Source organism: Anastrepha obliqua, chromosome 1 (assembly GCF_027943255.1).
Source record: "Anastrepha obliqua isolate idAnaObli1 chromosome 1, idAnaObli1_1.0, whole genome shotgun sequence".
Classification (NCBI taxonomy): Eukaryota; Metazoa; Arthropoda; class Insecta; order Diptera; family Tephritidae; genus Anastrepha; species Anastrepha obliqua.
This window is the reverse complement of record NC_072892.1, coordinates 123414306-123430313: the sequence shown is the minus strand read 5'-3', so window position 1 is coordinate 123430313 and position 16008 is coordinate 123414306. Positions and strand designations below refer to the sequence as shown.

Below are 16008 nucleotides of genomic sequence, written 5' to 3'. Positions count from 1 at the left end.
CCATCGCATTTAACAATAATTCACAGCAAACTGAGCGAGTTCCCTGTAGGAAAGCCACTATCAGCGAGCTGATAGGCTTCTAAGGAATTCGGTCTCAGGATAATTTGATACGGCTCGATAATTTAACACTCAGTAAACCGTTAAAAGTACGGTTTAACAAAAATCGAATGCGCGCAAAAACAGAACTGGCAACCTCCTGGCAAAGTAATTAGTTCGGAGTGAGCTATCCTTAAATGTATTGCTGAACTCGTGCGACTTCATTATCGCACAGCATTACAGCTCGGTCTGACCTTTAGCTTCGTTCACGATTCGTTTGCTTGCATCTCGATTCTCAGTAATAATTCTCCAGTTTCTATTACCCAGTCTCCTCAGGTCCATTAGAACTTTTTCAAATCATTTTCGTCTTGGACGTCCACGTGCTTTAGAAGCTACGGAGTTGTATGAAGCGACTGATTTCTGGGGACGGACATCTCTCATGCACACAATATGAGCCAGCCATCGCAGCCGTGGGAACCTGACGTATTTCGCGATGCTCTCGCCCTTACATGGCTGCGGCAATTCTTCCCCGGTAGATATCAGCTTGCAGTTGGAGGGGACCAAACAACCTATGCAGCACTTCTCGCTCGAATACTCTTAGATTCACTGGAGATTCAATTTTTTAGAAGTCATTGTCCAGTGTTCACAGTTCGCTTCAAAAAAAATAACCCTCATCAGTCCGACTCCGGCTACGCAATCCACCGTATTTTTGCGTAGAACTCCTTTTCGCGTGGGCGGCCTTCGGCCGCGCTTCAAAAAAAATAACCCTCATCAGTCCGACTCCGGCTACGCAATCCACCGTATTTTTGCGTAGAACTTCTTTTCGCGTGGGCGGCCTTCGGCCGCGCCTCAAAAAAATAACCCTCATCAGTCCAACTCCGGCTACGCAATCCACCGTATTTTTGCGTAGAACTCCTTTTCGCGTGGGCGGCCTTCGGCCGCCCTTCAAAAAAATAACCCTCATCAGTCCAACTCCGGCTACGCAATCCACCGTATTTTTGCGTAGAACTCTTTTTCGCGTGGGCGGCCTTCGGCCGCGCTTCAAAAAAATAACCCTCATCAGTCCAGCTCCGGCTACGCAATCCACCGTATTTTTGCGTAGAACTCCTCTAAAGAATTTATTTTATTGGGAACAAAAGTTTTGGGAAGAATGACTTTTGGGAAAAAAGTCTTGGGAAAAACAGTTTGGGTGATTGTGATTGTGATTGCGATTCTGATGAACGCCTGAGCCAGTGGTAGCGTTCGTTGTTCTTATGATAGCGAAACCTTCATTAATGCCTCGGAGCTCTTATTATGGGATTAGGGGTACTCAGATTTTTCAAAAACATAAATTTTTTTTGCATTTTCTTAAGGACTAATATATTGAGAATATTGTGTGAAAATTTTAAGTGAATGGGACAAATACTTTTTGAGTTATCCAACAATTAAAAATGAGCGCCCGGGTGATCCGAAGCCGATAGCAAAACTTTAAATGCATTTTTCTCAAAACTATGTTTTTTGAACTAGTGATCACTGTAACTTAAAAACCGCTTGGTAAATTGTATCCAAAATCAATCGGGCAAATAAAATATGTTTTATTAAGAGATAATCTTGTGCCTGACCCAAGAATTGTCTTTTTTTAAATCGATTTTTTTAGGCAATTAATTGTCGTTTTTTTCTCGAAAATCTGGATATCTGGATTTTGAAAACAAATCTTCGATCAGGCACAAGATTATGTATTTAAAACTAATTTCTCTTGAACGATTTATTTTAGTTGAATTTCCAAAGGCTTGTGATGATCACCCCAAGGGACTTCTGGAGAAACGGGCTCCACACAAACAGCCATAACTTTTACAATTCTAATTATTTTTGAAATTTTGCTGAAGTCAAGTCGAAACATGATGTATTAATGTTATATTTTTACTTTTGTTAAGTAAGCAATTGACTAGCAAAAAAAATTGAAATTGATTAAAAATCATAATTTTTCCGCGCGTCTGACTACCCCTTATGCATAGACAAGGACGCCACGATTTTTGCGTGCGATTACGGCGATTGTTTGCATTTACCTTCTCGCCTTAGCACCGTCACACTCGGAAGTGGTTCCCAATCGACAAATACGTACTAGTCCTCAACAAGCGTTTTTAACCCTACAGGGTTTGTATTGACGCGAGTCAACATATATGTATGTATGTGTATCCTCGCATGCATTTATGTACATATATGCAGATGAGATGGTTTACCAATACCGCAACAGTCGAATTACACATATTTAATTTCCAGAGCATTAAATACATGAATTGATATTTACATATGCGGGCATGGGATCCTATGGAAATGGCTGACTTTAAATTCAAAATCCAAAATTGATTTTTAATTCCCTTTACCACGATTAATTGAATATGCTATGGATTGAAATATTTAGCTTCAGTAAAATGAGAAGTGAAAGAAAAAATTGCATCGAAAATATACTGAAAATTCTAAGAGTTGATACAATAAATATTTTAGTTTTGTTTTTTTACACACTGGCTTATCCAAATATGCATGCTTTATTTTTAAAACTGAATTAAGTTAGTCAAAACATGCGATTTGTGTGCGATACATTAGGCCACTACACAAACAACAATGTTTTTTACGTTTGATTGTCAAATCAAAGTTTTGGCAAAGTAGAAAACAAAGAATGAATTTGCCTTGTTTCATTCTGGGCTAAAAGCCACATGGCCACGGCGAAAGAAAAAAAAAAACAAATCAGCTGATTTACCGATACCAACTTTAATATAGGGTTTTCGAATAAGAAGTGTTATTTTCATATTCAAAGAAAAAAGCTATTTTTTAATAAAAATGATCGTATGTTTATTTCATTATACAAAGGAAGGTACGCCGTTATTAGTGGAAAAGAACATCAGGCAAATGACCACCACGACCACGCTTACAGGACAATATCCTTTTCATGAAATTTTCCATAACCAAATTGCAAAGTGGCTGCCATATGTCCTCGATAGCCTCACGAATTCCATCTTTGAGGTCTTAAATCTACTCTGGACTGTTGGCGTAGATCTTCTTTTTCACGTTACCCCACATAAAAGAGTCACAAGGTGTTAAATCACAAGATCTCGGTGGCCAATTGTGATCACCTCTTCGAGAAATAACACGGTCCGAAAACTTTTCCAGTAAAGATCGTTGCTTGTGCGGCACGTAGCGCCGTCTTGTTGAAAATAAACGTTGTACATATCAATAACATCCTATTCCGGCCATAAAAAATCGTTAATCATCTCTCGATAGCGAACTCCATTCACCTGTAACACCTGTAATCTTTTAGATTCAACTTGAAAAGTATATCAAAAAACTTGTTCTTGTCTCTGGCATGAGGTAATTGTAAATATAGAGCTATAATTTCAAGCCAATTGTTTGGTATTAGTTCAAAAGTTTTATATATGGGGCATTCTTCGCCAACCGGACACCCCCATCTGCCCAGAACAGTTTTTATAAAAAAAATTTTTCCCTATGCCGAAATAAAAGCTTATGTCATGTACTTTAATTTGTCATGTGGCACTTTTTAAATATTCAAGATGGCCCTACTTTTCTAAAGGGATTAATGCATCGATCTCTTCTCGATTTTCCCGACATTTTTTAGGCGATAATAGTTCTGAAAAGAACTGTTTGACAGGTATTAGATATTAATTTATTCTTTCAGAATTTTTTATAATAATCTCCAGACAGTTTAACGATTAAGACATATACAGAACTTGTGCTGTCAATAAAACTGTTAAACAATGTTTTACGAAGTTTAGCGATATCGACAACAGATGCGATAATAGTTCTAAAAAGAACTGTTTGACAGATTTATTTTTAATAGTTTATTCGTTTAGACTTTTCTATAATTTGTTCAAATTATTTCTGTACCGTTTGACATGTGAAATACATCAAGAACTATTGCTGTTAATGAAACAGTCGAACGTTGCACCAGAATCTCTCTCTCTACTTTTCTTAACAAACTACTTCATTTTTTTTGGTGTTTTCCAACATATTTGTCAATATTCGTCGTCCATCTTGAATATTTAAAAAGTGCCACATGACAAATTAAAGTACATGACATAAGCTTTTATTTCGGCATAGGGAAAAATTTTTTTTATAAAAACTGTTCTGGGCAGATGGGGGTGTCCGGTTGGCGAAGAATGCCCCATATATATATAATTGGCGCGTACACCATTTTTGGGGTGTTTGGCCGAGCTCCTGCTCCTATTTGCGGTGTGCGTCTTGATGTTGTTCCACAAATGGAGAGACCTACAAATTCAAGCCGACTCCGAACGGCAGATACTTTTTATGAAGAGCTTTTCCATGGCAGAAATATACTCGGAGGTTTGCCATTTTCTGCCAAGGGGCGACCGCTATTAGAAAAAACTTTTTCTTAATATTGATCTTTCAGCGAGATTCGAGCCGACGTTCTATTTCTAAATTCCGAATGGTAGTCACGCACCAACCCATTCGGCTAGGGCGGCCGCCATATGACAACCCTTCCAAATGTGATTTTTTTAAAACATTTGTCAGAAATGGCTCACCGGAAAAAACATTAATTCTGAATTTTTTAAACAAAAATTGGGAATTTTCAATTTCTACACCACCATTGAGGTTAGTATCTAATGCGCGGTTGCAAGGTAGGCGGATGATCTGTATACACCTACAGCTATCAACCTACTTATAAGTTTAACGAAAATCGACACAGTGAGTATAAAACACATTAACAAGCAAACAACTTAATAATTAAGATTTAAATGAAATTATTCAATAATCAAACACAAAAGTAATGAACACGAAATTAATAATTATATAGAAATGCATAAAATATAGTAATTTTTGAATGTAACATAAAAAGCGAGTAGCCAAAAAAAAAACAAAAAATGTGAAACAACGAAGACACTAAGTTAAGACAGTGCAAAATTAAAAAAAAAAAAACGATTAACAAAAATAAATCTCCAACTTTTTATAATTTGAAAGGGTAAACAAAAGTTTGTTTGTAAAATATCACAAACTCAAATTCCCTTACCTATGCTTTTGAGCCATAAAATATTTGCATAAACCAACAGCCAGTTTTCTATAAATTATGTTAGGGAATAAGTTCGTAGCGCATTTACTTTCATTTAACCAAAAAACATTAATTATATAAATATATTAATCAATTACAATAAGTTGATGTTTCGCCAAGAATCGACTGGTCTGGTGTCAAAGAAGTTGTCGAGCCAGTTTTTAAGGGCCTCTTTGATATCTAAGACAATGCCCTTCATATGGTTCAACAAGGAGCGGGAAAGATGGTATTCGGCCGGTGTATGGTCTGAAAAATACGGCGTATGCTGAAGGACTTCCCATTCGAGCTCTTGGAGTGCGGCTTTGACGACAACATGGTTTGACCATGTCAATCAGGTGTTTTCAGTAGCATAGCTTCATTCACGCGGAGTAGCTGAGCAATGTAGACCATGCGCTCCTAGTCCCATCAAATACGTAATAACATATGAAGGACCGGCTTGACGCGACTCTCGGATTTCGCTTCATATTGATGTACAGGCACCATTTTTCATTTCCCGTGTCGATTACGTACAAAACGGTATGATGGTATGATCGCGTGTTGCTCGATGGCGGGCGAGATGCTGAGAATCAATTTGAAGGCGATTTTCTTTTTTTTTTTCGTTGAGCTCGTGAGGCACCCAGGCTCCCAATTTTTCATTAAATGAAGGTTATTGAGAATCAATTCATTTTCTCTACCAATTCACGACTGGTTTGGTGACCGTTCTCCTTCAAAAGTGATTTGAGACTTTCTTCTTCGAATTCAGAAGGCCTTCCTCTGTGGGACGTGTCATCAACGTGTCAAAGTCGCCATTTTTGGACTTTGTAAACCATTTCTGTGCTGTAGACTCACCTATGACACCTTCTCCAAAAACGTCGCAAATGTTCCGGGCTACTTCGGCAAGTTCGGGAATCAGGCGCTCCTCACTCTACATCTTATCTCTTTGATACGCTTTATTCATTCTACCACTTATTTTCGACTCTCTTCTTCGTTTATTCATTAATTAATCATCTGCAAATATGCAAGTCTTTTTCATTGTTGTTTTTGTTTTTCGCAATACTTTCTCGAGAAGTACAAAAACTGCGGGAGAACAATGGACGAATTGTTAATTTAAATTTCAACTCAATTAAGCTCAGCACAAACGGTAAATATCAACAACTTGCAGGTATATAATTTTTCCGTATCGTTGTTGTTGCACTTGCACACATGCTGCTCATTCGACTGATGCTCTCTTGTTTTTTTAACTCATGCACTACCACTTAGCCGAAGGCAGCAGCAGCAGCAATAGCAACAGCAACAGTGACAGCAGTAGCGGCAGAGCTGCTGCGAGAGACGAAGAAAGCAGCGAAGCGTTGTCAAGTTTGCCTGCGGCGCCTTTCAATGCGTCCGTTCATTAATAACACTTTTTTTTGTAAAATTAATATTATTATTATTTCAGTAAATTCTGCATTCAATGCCACCTCAAGTTGCGTGTTTGATATTGCAGCTGCAGTTTTGGCTGAATTTTTAAAACCATAAAATATATGAAAATATGCGCTGCTCTTTTACATATATACTTACGCACACTTGCACGCATGCAAAAGTGTATGTAAACAAGTGCGCCAGCAGCAATTCAAGTTGCAATTAAAAAGCAACTGCAATTTTGTGAGAGTTTCTTATTTAATTGAAATAATTCGAATGAACAAACAATGAAATCCATTAAGTTGTGAATGTACATACATACACATATTTATGTACTGGAATATTAATATGTAAAGAGAAAGTGTTTGGTTTAAAGAAATGCATAAAATCAATAAGCCGATTTACGAGTAAAACTGTGCAATTTACGAAGACTTTGGTGCAGCATATGTGAGAATTTTCATATTTTCTATTAATACATATTAACATATTTATATATTTTCTTCTTACATAAAGCAATTTTGTTGTTTTTCCGCGTATATTTGGGGCCGGTAAACTGAAAAAGTAGCCAGCCGATTGAATTCAAATCCAGAGGATAACTTTGCCTTCAAGCCAATAGATGGCGTATTTATGGTCTGAGTTGGTTAAAATTTGAAACATGCAAGCATAAGCTACCCCAAAGCAAATACTTCGTTCTAAAATTTACTCGATAATTGGCTCTGTCTTTGAGATTTCTCTAAAAATGGGATTTATAGTCCGGTTTGGCTCAAGTTTGGCATAAATATTAACTACACAATATCGATGTTTTTTTCAAAATTTACTCGATAATTAGACCTGTGATTGGGATTTCTTTAAAAATCACATGCCAACTCCCTGCCACGACAGTCGGTTCTACGTTGCCAGAGTGACCCAGATAAATATCCGCCCAAGGACTGTCAAAACAGCAGCATTCTCTAGGATTGCGCATAGTACTTAATGTTTTTACAACAACAATCTTAGGTTAGGTTACGTTGGTTATCACTCTGGTTGCAGAGGGTGCCTAATTAGGCCATGCGGTACATTCTAATATTACTAGTTTGGACTCAATTTCCCGCTCTAATTCCCAATGCAGTGTAACCATTTCGCATCTCAGATAAACGACAAAATACTGTAGATGGCTGCCGATTCCAAATCTGGTAGACATACAAGAAAACCGGAGTTTAAGCACCGATATCGCGCCAAGTGCAGGGCCAGTGGAATGTTGTGTTTTCATAACTAAGTTATTTTATATATATTTATTTACGTTACCCTACATTACATATCAGGTAGAGCCGCAGCAAAGAGTGGCCGCCTTGGTTATGGTAGTAGTCGGTCTATGCGTAACTGCTACGATAGGCTGCGCTACCACTGTGGACCACATAGAAACCTCATTTAATTTACTTCGTGAAACCATTTTGTAGCTCTTATAGAGCGTAGGGTTGGTCCAATCCTTACGTCAGACAGACAAAACCATCATTTAAGTTTGAGGGAAGTAGCTCGTGACCTTAGCGTGGCTTACGAACAACAACCGTATTCACCGGATTTAGTCCCCTGTGTTGAAAAGGAACACGCAGGGTAAGGATAAGTTCACAATCCTGACCTGCGAAAGGTCTAAGTGGGTCGCTACGACAACTACCCTATCCACCTACTTACCTACTTAGTCCCCTGTGACTTCTTCCCTTTCCCAAAATTTAAATTGACGCTCTGCGGATGCCGCTTTGAATCGACAGCGGCCATTAAAGAGAATTCTCTAAAAGAGTTGAAGAAGATCTCTTCAAGCGTGTTTAAAGGTCCTTTGCTGACTGGACTAATCGTTGGCGTATGTGTATTGCTTCAAATGGAGCCTATCTTGAAGGGGATAAAATAAATTTTGGTAATTAAACATTTTGTTTTTATTCAACAATTCCCGGTACTTTTTTGACAGAATGTATATTTATGTATACAAACTTACATATGTCTAAAAATTCTCAGTCTGCAGTTACAAGATTGTCTGCTTAAGGTTTGCACCTCATGCGGTCTTCCTCTCTTTGGACATGTTTGCGTTGAGCGTTTTCTTCACAGAACAGTTTGGCAACTGGTATTAAATAGTAACTTAGATAATTCAGCTCACAAACTGAGAGAAGATAAATTAAAAATATAAAAAAATTCTTCGAAGGAGCTTCAGTTTTTAAAGCTACTAGTCTGATTTGTAAAGCGAAATCTGAAGCTACCATTTCATATGTATGTCTACATAAATACTTTTCTTGGAACTGGCATGCAAGAAAATCATTTATTCACTTTGGAACTGTTAACTTTAAGTATATTCGCAGTATTTTATTTGTGCACTGAGAAAAACGGCTGACACATTATCTGCCAAAAATTGTCATAAAAAAAGAAGTCTTCTGGATTAGAGATTTTAAAAATCAGAAAGCTGGATAGAAGATGCAAAATTCCTTTTAGTAAACCACAACCAGGAATAAATGCAAATCAATGCGGATAATTCGTTGTAAAGTGGTCCGAGCAAAGCCCAACTGCTGAGAACGGCGATTTTGGGATGTCCTTGGCGACGCCTTGGTCGGTTTTGATTTGGCCTCTTTGGATTAGAAAGAGCATCACGTCTCTGCCAAAAGATACAGGGTTGCCAGATGGGTCCGTCGAATATTGGCAACCCTATATAGTGCACAAAGGAAATTTGCGAAACAATAGTAGCCTATGTGTATGTTCGTTGGCATACTAAATATTGATTTTGTGAACAGTTATGAGATCTATGCTCATCATATGATAAGTGAGAACAAAAACCCCTATCGCATCGTAATTTTATGAAGAATCTTCACAATGCGCAGATGACACCGCATATGAAACAGCGCTTGAAGCAACCCAATGTGCAGTCAACCATACCTGAAAACATCCAAGATATTTTAGCAGAATCATTTGAGAATATAACACCTGGTAACTCAACTCCAAAACAAACCAATAAAAGAAAAATGTGTGCCTTCTGCCCTATCAGATACACGGCATGACGAAGGCAGCGTACTCATTGTGTAAAAAATTGATTTGTGCACCTTCTGTTCAAAACGCAATTTTTTTATTTTGGTTTTTTAGTATTGTCAACTTTTTATTAGTATAAAGCTTTTTAGTTGACCCTTTTATTTTTTTTTATAATAGTAACTAAATGTGAAATTAAATGACACTCGTTGAATAAGAGCACTAATAAATTTGTCTAAAAATAAAAACCAAACTTGAACAAAGCTTTTTTTTTTTACTTATAAAGGGTGGCTAAATTTCAAGGACCGGTGTTAATTTTGAATCAAATACATATCGCCCACATTCATATCTTCCAATTCGGGCCATAAAAAGTTCGTTATCGTCTCACGATAGCGAACACTATTCACAGTAACAGTCTGGCCGGCCTCATTTTGGAAAAAATACGGCCCAATGATGCCGCCGGCCCATAAACCGCACCAAACATTCACTCTTTGTGGGTTCATTGGCTTTTCAGCAATCACTCTTGGATTATCATTCGCCCAAATGCGGCAATTCCGCTTATTAACGAATCCACTGAGGTGAAAATGTACCTCATCATTGAAGAAGATTTTGATCGAAATTTGGTCATTCACTGTAGCCATTTCCTGCCACCATTCTGACCATTGACGACGCTTGAAATGGTCAAGAGGCTTTAGTTCTTGAGTCAATTGCACCTTGTAAGCGTGTAAATGCAAGTCTTTATGCATAATGTTCATCAACGACGAGCGGGAGAGGTGCGATTGTTGGGCACGACGACGAGTTGAGGTGGACGGCTCTTCAACCACACTATCGCGAACAGCAGCAATATTTTCTGCAGTACGAGCTGTACGAGCATGCACTGGTGTTTTCAAATCTCCTACAGACCCGGTTTGCTCAAACTTTTCTACAATTTTTCCGATTGTACGCACATTTGGACGATTAAATTGACCGAAAAAAATCACGAAGTGCGCGATATGCATTTTAATTTGAACGCCCGTTTTCATAATAAACCTGAATAACTTTAACGCTTTGCTCGATTGTGTATCTTTTCAATGTTCAAATTGATATTAGTCTGGAATTGAAAAATATCAAATGAAATGCAGAAAAAAACTTGACGTTTAGGTGTCGTTCCCATTCAACATCGGCCCTTGAAGTTTAACCACCCTTTACAATCTAAAATATTCATAAAGTTCTTTTTCAATAAGTTTTGGGGTAACTGGTGTGCTCCTGGATTTTTGCCATGAAAAAACTCCTCATATAAAATATCTACCGTTCGGAGTTGGCTTAAAAGTGTAGGTCTCTCCATTTGTGGAACAACATTAAGCCGCACGCCACAAAGGAGGAGAGGCCACAGGAGGAGAAGCTCCGCCAAACACCAAAAAAGGGCTTAAGCGCCAATTATATACATATACATTCTGTCAAAAAGTACCGGGAATTGTTCAATAGAACGCTATTATGTTTTATTTAATTTAATCATCAAAATTTATTTTGATGCCTTCAAAATAGGCTCCATTCGAAACAATACAGAGATGCCAATGTTTAGTCCAGACATCAATGGGCCTTTTAAACGCGTTTGAAGAGATCTGCTTCAGCTCCTTCAGAGAATTCTTCTTAGTGCCTCTATCGATTCAAAGCGGCGTCCGCGGAGCAGCAATTTAAGTTTTGGGAAAAGGAGGAGGCTAATTCCGGTGAATGCGGTGGTTGTTCGATGATGTTTGTCGAATTTTTGGTCAAAAAGGTGTTCACAATATGAGCCTTGTGAGACGGTGCGTTATCATGGTGCAAGATCTTTGAGTTTTCTTTCCACTAATTGGACCGTAGAATCATTTGGAACGAGTTCCGAGTGCACAACACCATGACAATCAAAGAAAACTAGTAGGATGACTTTCACTTTTCACCGACTCTGAAGTCGTTTTTTGCGTTTCGGCTCACTAATTGACAGATCACGCTCAAACTCTGCGACCCTATAAAAGGCAGTTGTACCAACATTCCAGCAAAAAAAAATCAGACATACTTGTATGTGTAAAGCGCGCTTTTTAATGGACAGCTCCCGATATTTTGACGTGATAACGTCTTATAATTCGATTTAGCCGGCTGCACGCACGAAAAAATGTGTCGTTACCTTGCTCATTTGTCATTACCTTCTTCATTGTCGTTACCTTGCTCATTGCCGTTACCTTGAATGCACTGCAAGCAAAAGCGGGGAACGAAAGACAAAGCAAACGAACGTCAACGTTCGACATCTTGCTCTCTCCTACTTAAGTGAGCGTATATATGTATGTACATATATGCGCATATGTACATATATAAATTCACGTATTTGTATTTGCATATGTCTTCTTATTCTCAATTATTAATTTGATTTACTTGAAGAATTTAAAATAAAACCAAGTTTGTTAATAATACCTGTTGTTTTAATGTTATAATTATTAATTTTTTTATTATATATGAAGGAAAAAATGTATGGTATATTAATATTTACCATATACCTTATAAGATATGTTGTATACTAATATATGTATATAAACATGCATATACATATACAATTTCGCGCAATTTTCAAAAAGAACAAATCTATATGTAAAGATGCATACAAATCATATGAACATATCAAATATACGAATCTATTCCGTACGCAAGCAAATGTAAGCTAAAATGCTTGAACTGCAAGCGAGAGCACGGAACGAACGACAAAGAGCACAATCGGTCCCCGCGTTCGGCAACGTTCGACATCTGGCTCTGTCCTACTTGAGTGAGCATATATATGTATGTATATGTATGTATATGCGCATTTGTATATAAATTCACATACTTGTGTTTGCATATACCTTCTTCCTGTGTGCATGGTAATGAACCATTTCTCTGTTGAGAATAAACGATGATAGGAAAAAAAGGAAATGAAAGGGAGTGTTTCAAGTGTAATGTGTCTTGAGAAAGTCAAATCGATGATGATGTCTCTTAGTGTTGTTGACTTATTAACGTCTGATGCACAATCGAAATTGAACATATCTTTCATGAATTTGATAAATGTTTCGTCATTTTTCACGTTTGTGTAAATGTAACTTGACCTATTCCATTGCAATTCCATTTACCTCCTCCTCTATATCCATACAAAATATCTATCAAACAAATAAAATTAAAATTTTGTTTTGAAAATTGCAACCCTTACATCAATATTTTCTTATGACGTTGTCACGTTAAACTATCGTCAGTAAACCGACTTTACAGACAACCTTTTTTTTGACAAAATTTAGCCAGACCAAAGGTAACCTATGCAACTGTTGCCAGGACTTGCATAGACTACCAGGACAAACACATGCCCAACGGCACGATAAAGGTTATTACCAAGTTTTTTTGTTTTTGTTTTTTTTTTTTTTGGTATATCAGAAACATATATATGCGCTCGCTAACCCTATAAAATTCTTCTTCCTCGCTGATTTCGACCCTAGCATTTCTGCAAAGTGGATCCGATCTTATGTCTATTGACACAACAGGTTTCTGCGTCCAGGCTCCGCTCCTATCGATATATGGGGAATTTACGTTATTGATAATATAGCGGGGCTTTCATTTTCCAGGCCTTCCGAATTTTAAATATTCCCATACTTTAAACAACTTCTCGTATTTTATTATATATTAAGTGAAAACTACCAAAACCGTTTAATGTTACTAAGAAATAAATGTTTTTTTCTACCAACAACAAGGTGCTTTTGTGTGGATATCAGTGCTTTTGCCAAGCCTTTTACGATCTAACACTCCGTTTCTCATTTCTCATTTTTTTTTTTTTTGTTTTTTGTTTTTGAGATACTGAATTATTTTTTTTCAAGTGAAAGCTAAATGTTTGTATGTTTTAAAAAAGATAATGATGTTTTGAATGTCTGGTCTCTAATATTTACTTGAACTTGTGCGAGTGTCTGCATACGAGTATGCTAACCTTATAACCAAAAAATCAACTTAACGTCTTGCCATCTCTACCCAACTCTTCTAATTTCATTTTTACTTCAGCTCAAAATTCTTCAACTTCAGCTCAAAATTCTGCCACAACCTCAGTCAGTGAATTTGTTAAATCCGACACTGACTTGATGAAAAGTTTGTAACAACTTTCATTGTACAATTTTTTTTCTCATATTGGCAAAATTCAAGAAAGAAACTTTGTCAGATCGCGCTGTCGCCACCCATCACTCAAAGCCGAAATAATTAACTCATTTTATATTTTTCTCACTCATTGCAGCTTACAAATTCAGATGCCACCTCTGTGACGCTGAAGGGTGTAAACCGTGAACTAACCGGCAACTATCAATGCGAAGTGTCCGAGGATGCGCCGGTCTTTCACACCGATATTCGTGCCGCACACATGCAGGTCATCGAACTGCCCAAAGATGAGCCGGCCATGCAGGTGGACAAGAAAGTCATCACGGCGAACGACAACTTCAAGGCCGTCTGCACAGTGGGACCATCCTATCCGCCAGCCAACATAACTTGGTACATCAATGGCCGCAAGGTGAGTAAACTGTAAAATGTGAACTAATGCCTTTACATTTGATGCCCTTTTTTGCTAAAGGTATTTGAGATACTCCTTCCGGCAGCAGAATATGCAAATTGTGAAAATATAAATCGATTTTAAAGCAGTTTACATTTTTAGAGACTACATTAAAAACGATTTTGAGTATTTTGATTTTGCTAAAATTAATACTACCAGGTCAGTCCTAACAAGTGAATTTGAATATTCCTGAAAAAAGTGCCAAACGGCCATTTTCGGCCGTGTGGGCAACTTTGGGGTCTGTTACATGAAAAAACTGAGTACGCCATTCAATTTAGCGGTTTATTTTATATAAGGTTAGATATGCTCTCTTTAGTTTTTTCGATTTTCGGAGTAGCTAATTCAGGTTTTAATAAATATTTTTTTAATTAATTTTAATTTTTTTTTAATCTTAGCGCCCAATTTTCATATTTTGCTGCCGAAAGGAGTATCTGAAATACTGAAAATCATATCAAAACTTTAACATGAACTTTAATTTGTTTCCTTCGATCTCGCCCTCTCTTTTTCCACAGATCTACAAAACCCCTTTCCAGCGCATCAATCATGTCGCCTTTGAGGGATCCGCCACCTACTCGTCCCTTGAAATTTATCCACACAGCCAAGTGATACAGGGTTTCTTCCAAACGGTGCCCAAATACCAAACGACGAGCATTCTGTTGCTCTGCGAAGTCTCCATACTGCATGTCTTCCACAAGAACGTGCAACAACGTCTGCTGCTGAGCATAGTGCCGCCCACCACCATCTCACCAAATCTGCTCGGCCTGGAGGTTTCGAAACGCATCAACGGCGATCCAGACAATTCAGCACTCACTGGCGGCGGCGGTAGTAACAGCAGCAGCAAGCGGATAGGCATAGGCGAGGTCATTGGTATGGCATTCGCGTTGTTGGCGGTAGGTGTGTGCCATGGCGCCATGTTCGATGATCTCACAGATGGTATCTTGCTAATATCTGCTGCTGGCATTCGGCTTGCTGTGGCGGGGACTTTGTCGCTGAGTCAGACAACAATTGCTGCGGTGGCGTCGACAGCGATGGCAGCAGCAGCTTCAGCATCAGCTGCTGGGCTACAAACAAGGCGCCAGCTGTGACCTCGTGGCAGCACATAAATTAGTGACAACCTCAGTGATGGCAAACCAAATACAACAACAGCGAAGTAAATACTCATAGCAGCAACCGCAATAACAACAACAACAGCGAATGCAGGCGAAATGAAATACAAGCTCGGCATACAAACTAACATCAGTGGAAAAGTGCTAAATTGCAGTAACAAAAAGCCGCAACAAAACTAAATAAATTGCAAATAATAAAAATTGGTTTTGCTTATCAAATGAAAATTGTGAAAAGGAGAAATAAATTAAAATAAATATTTCATTTAAAAACTGGAAATATGGAAATATGAAAAAATTGCAAAAAATGATAAACAAATTATATGAATAATGCAAAACTAATATAATAATAATGAAATTAATTTAAATATTTGATGACAACAATAAAAGCAAAATGCCGCAACAAAAAATAAAGTAATGGCATGCATACTTTATAAGCAAAACAAAAAAGGACACTAGAATTGCAAAAAAATATGAATAAATAAGTAAACACAAATTCAAAATAATTAAATGCAAATTACGTTTTTAAGCAACAAAATGAGAGCAGATTGAGTGTATGACAAAACAAAAACAAAAAAAGAAAGAGACTAACAAAATAAATTTTAAATGTGTGTTAGTGGTTAAGTTAAGTGGCCGTGCGCGCAGGATAATTGGCCCATTTAAGCATCCTGACTGCGAAGCACAGCACCACACAAATGCTACCAACGCTATGCATGCATGTACATATATACGAGTATTTTACCGAGTACTAGAATCAAAATTTAGTTATAAGGCTTCTAAAAATCGCATACTACAAAATGTTGTTGCATACATTCAGGCTGATATGAAGTATAGGTATGTATTTACACAGCACATTGAAAAGTTTGTAGGCGGCGTCGGAAATGCAGGAAATCATGATT

At 37.6% G+C, this 16008-nt stretch overlaps 1 protein-coding gene across 1 annotated transcript in view; it reads left to right on the top strand.

Annotated features, from left to right (window-relative positions):
* Positions 1-15091, top strand: part of LOC129237069 (uncharacterized) — a 97607-nt gene extending 82516 nt beyond the window's left edge. The window contains exons 4-5 of the mRNA XM_054871471.1: positions 13698-13967; positions 14519-15091. Of these exons, the coding sequence (XP_054727446.1) occupies positions 13698-13967; positions 14519-15091 (843 nt within the window). The remainder of the gene's footprint in view (positions 1-13697; positions 13968-14518) is intronic.
* The last annotated feature ends 917 nt before the right edge of the window (positions 15092-16008 follow it).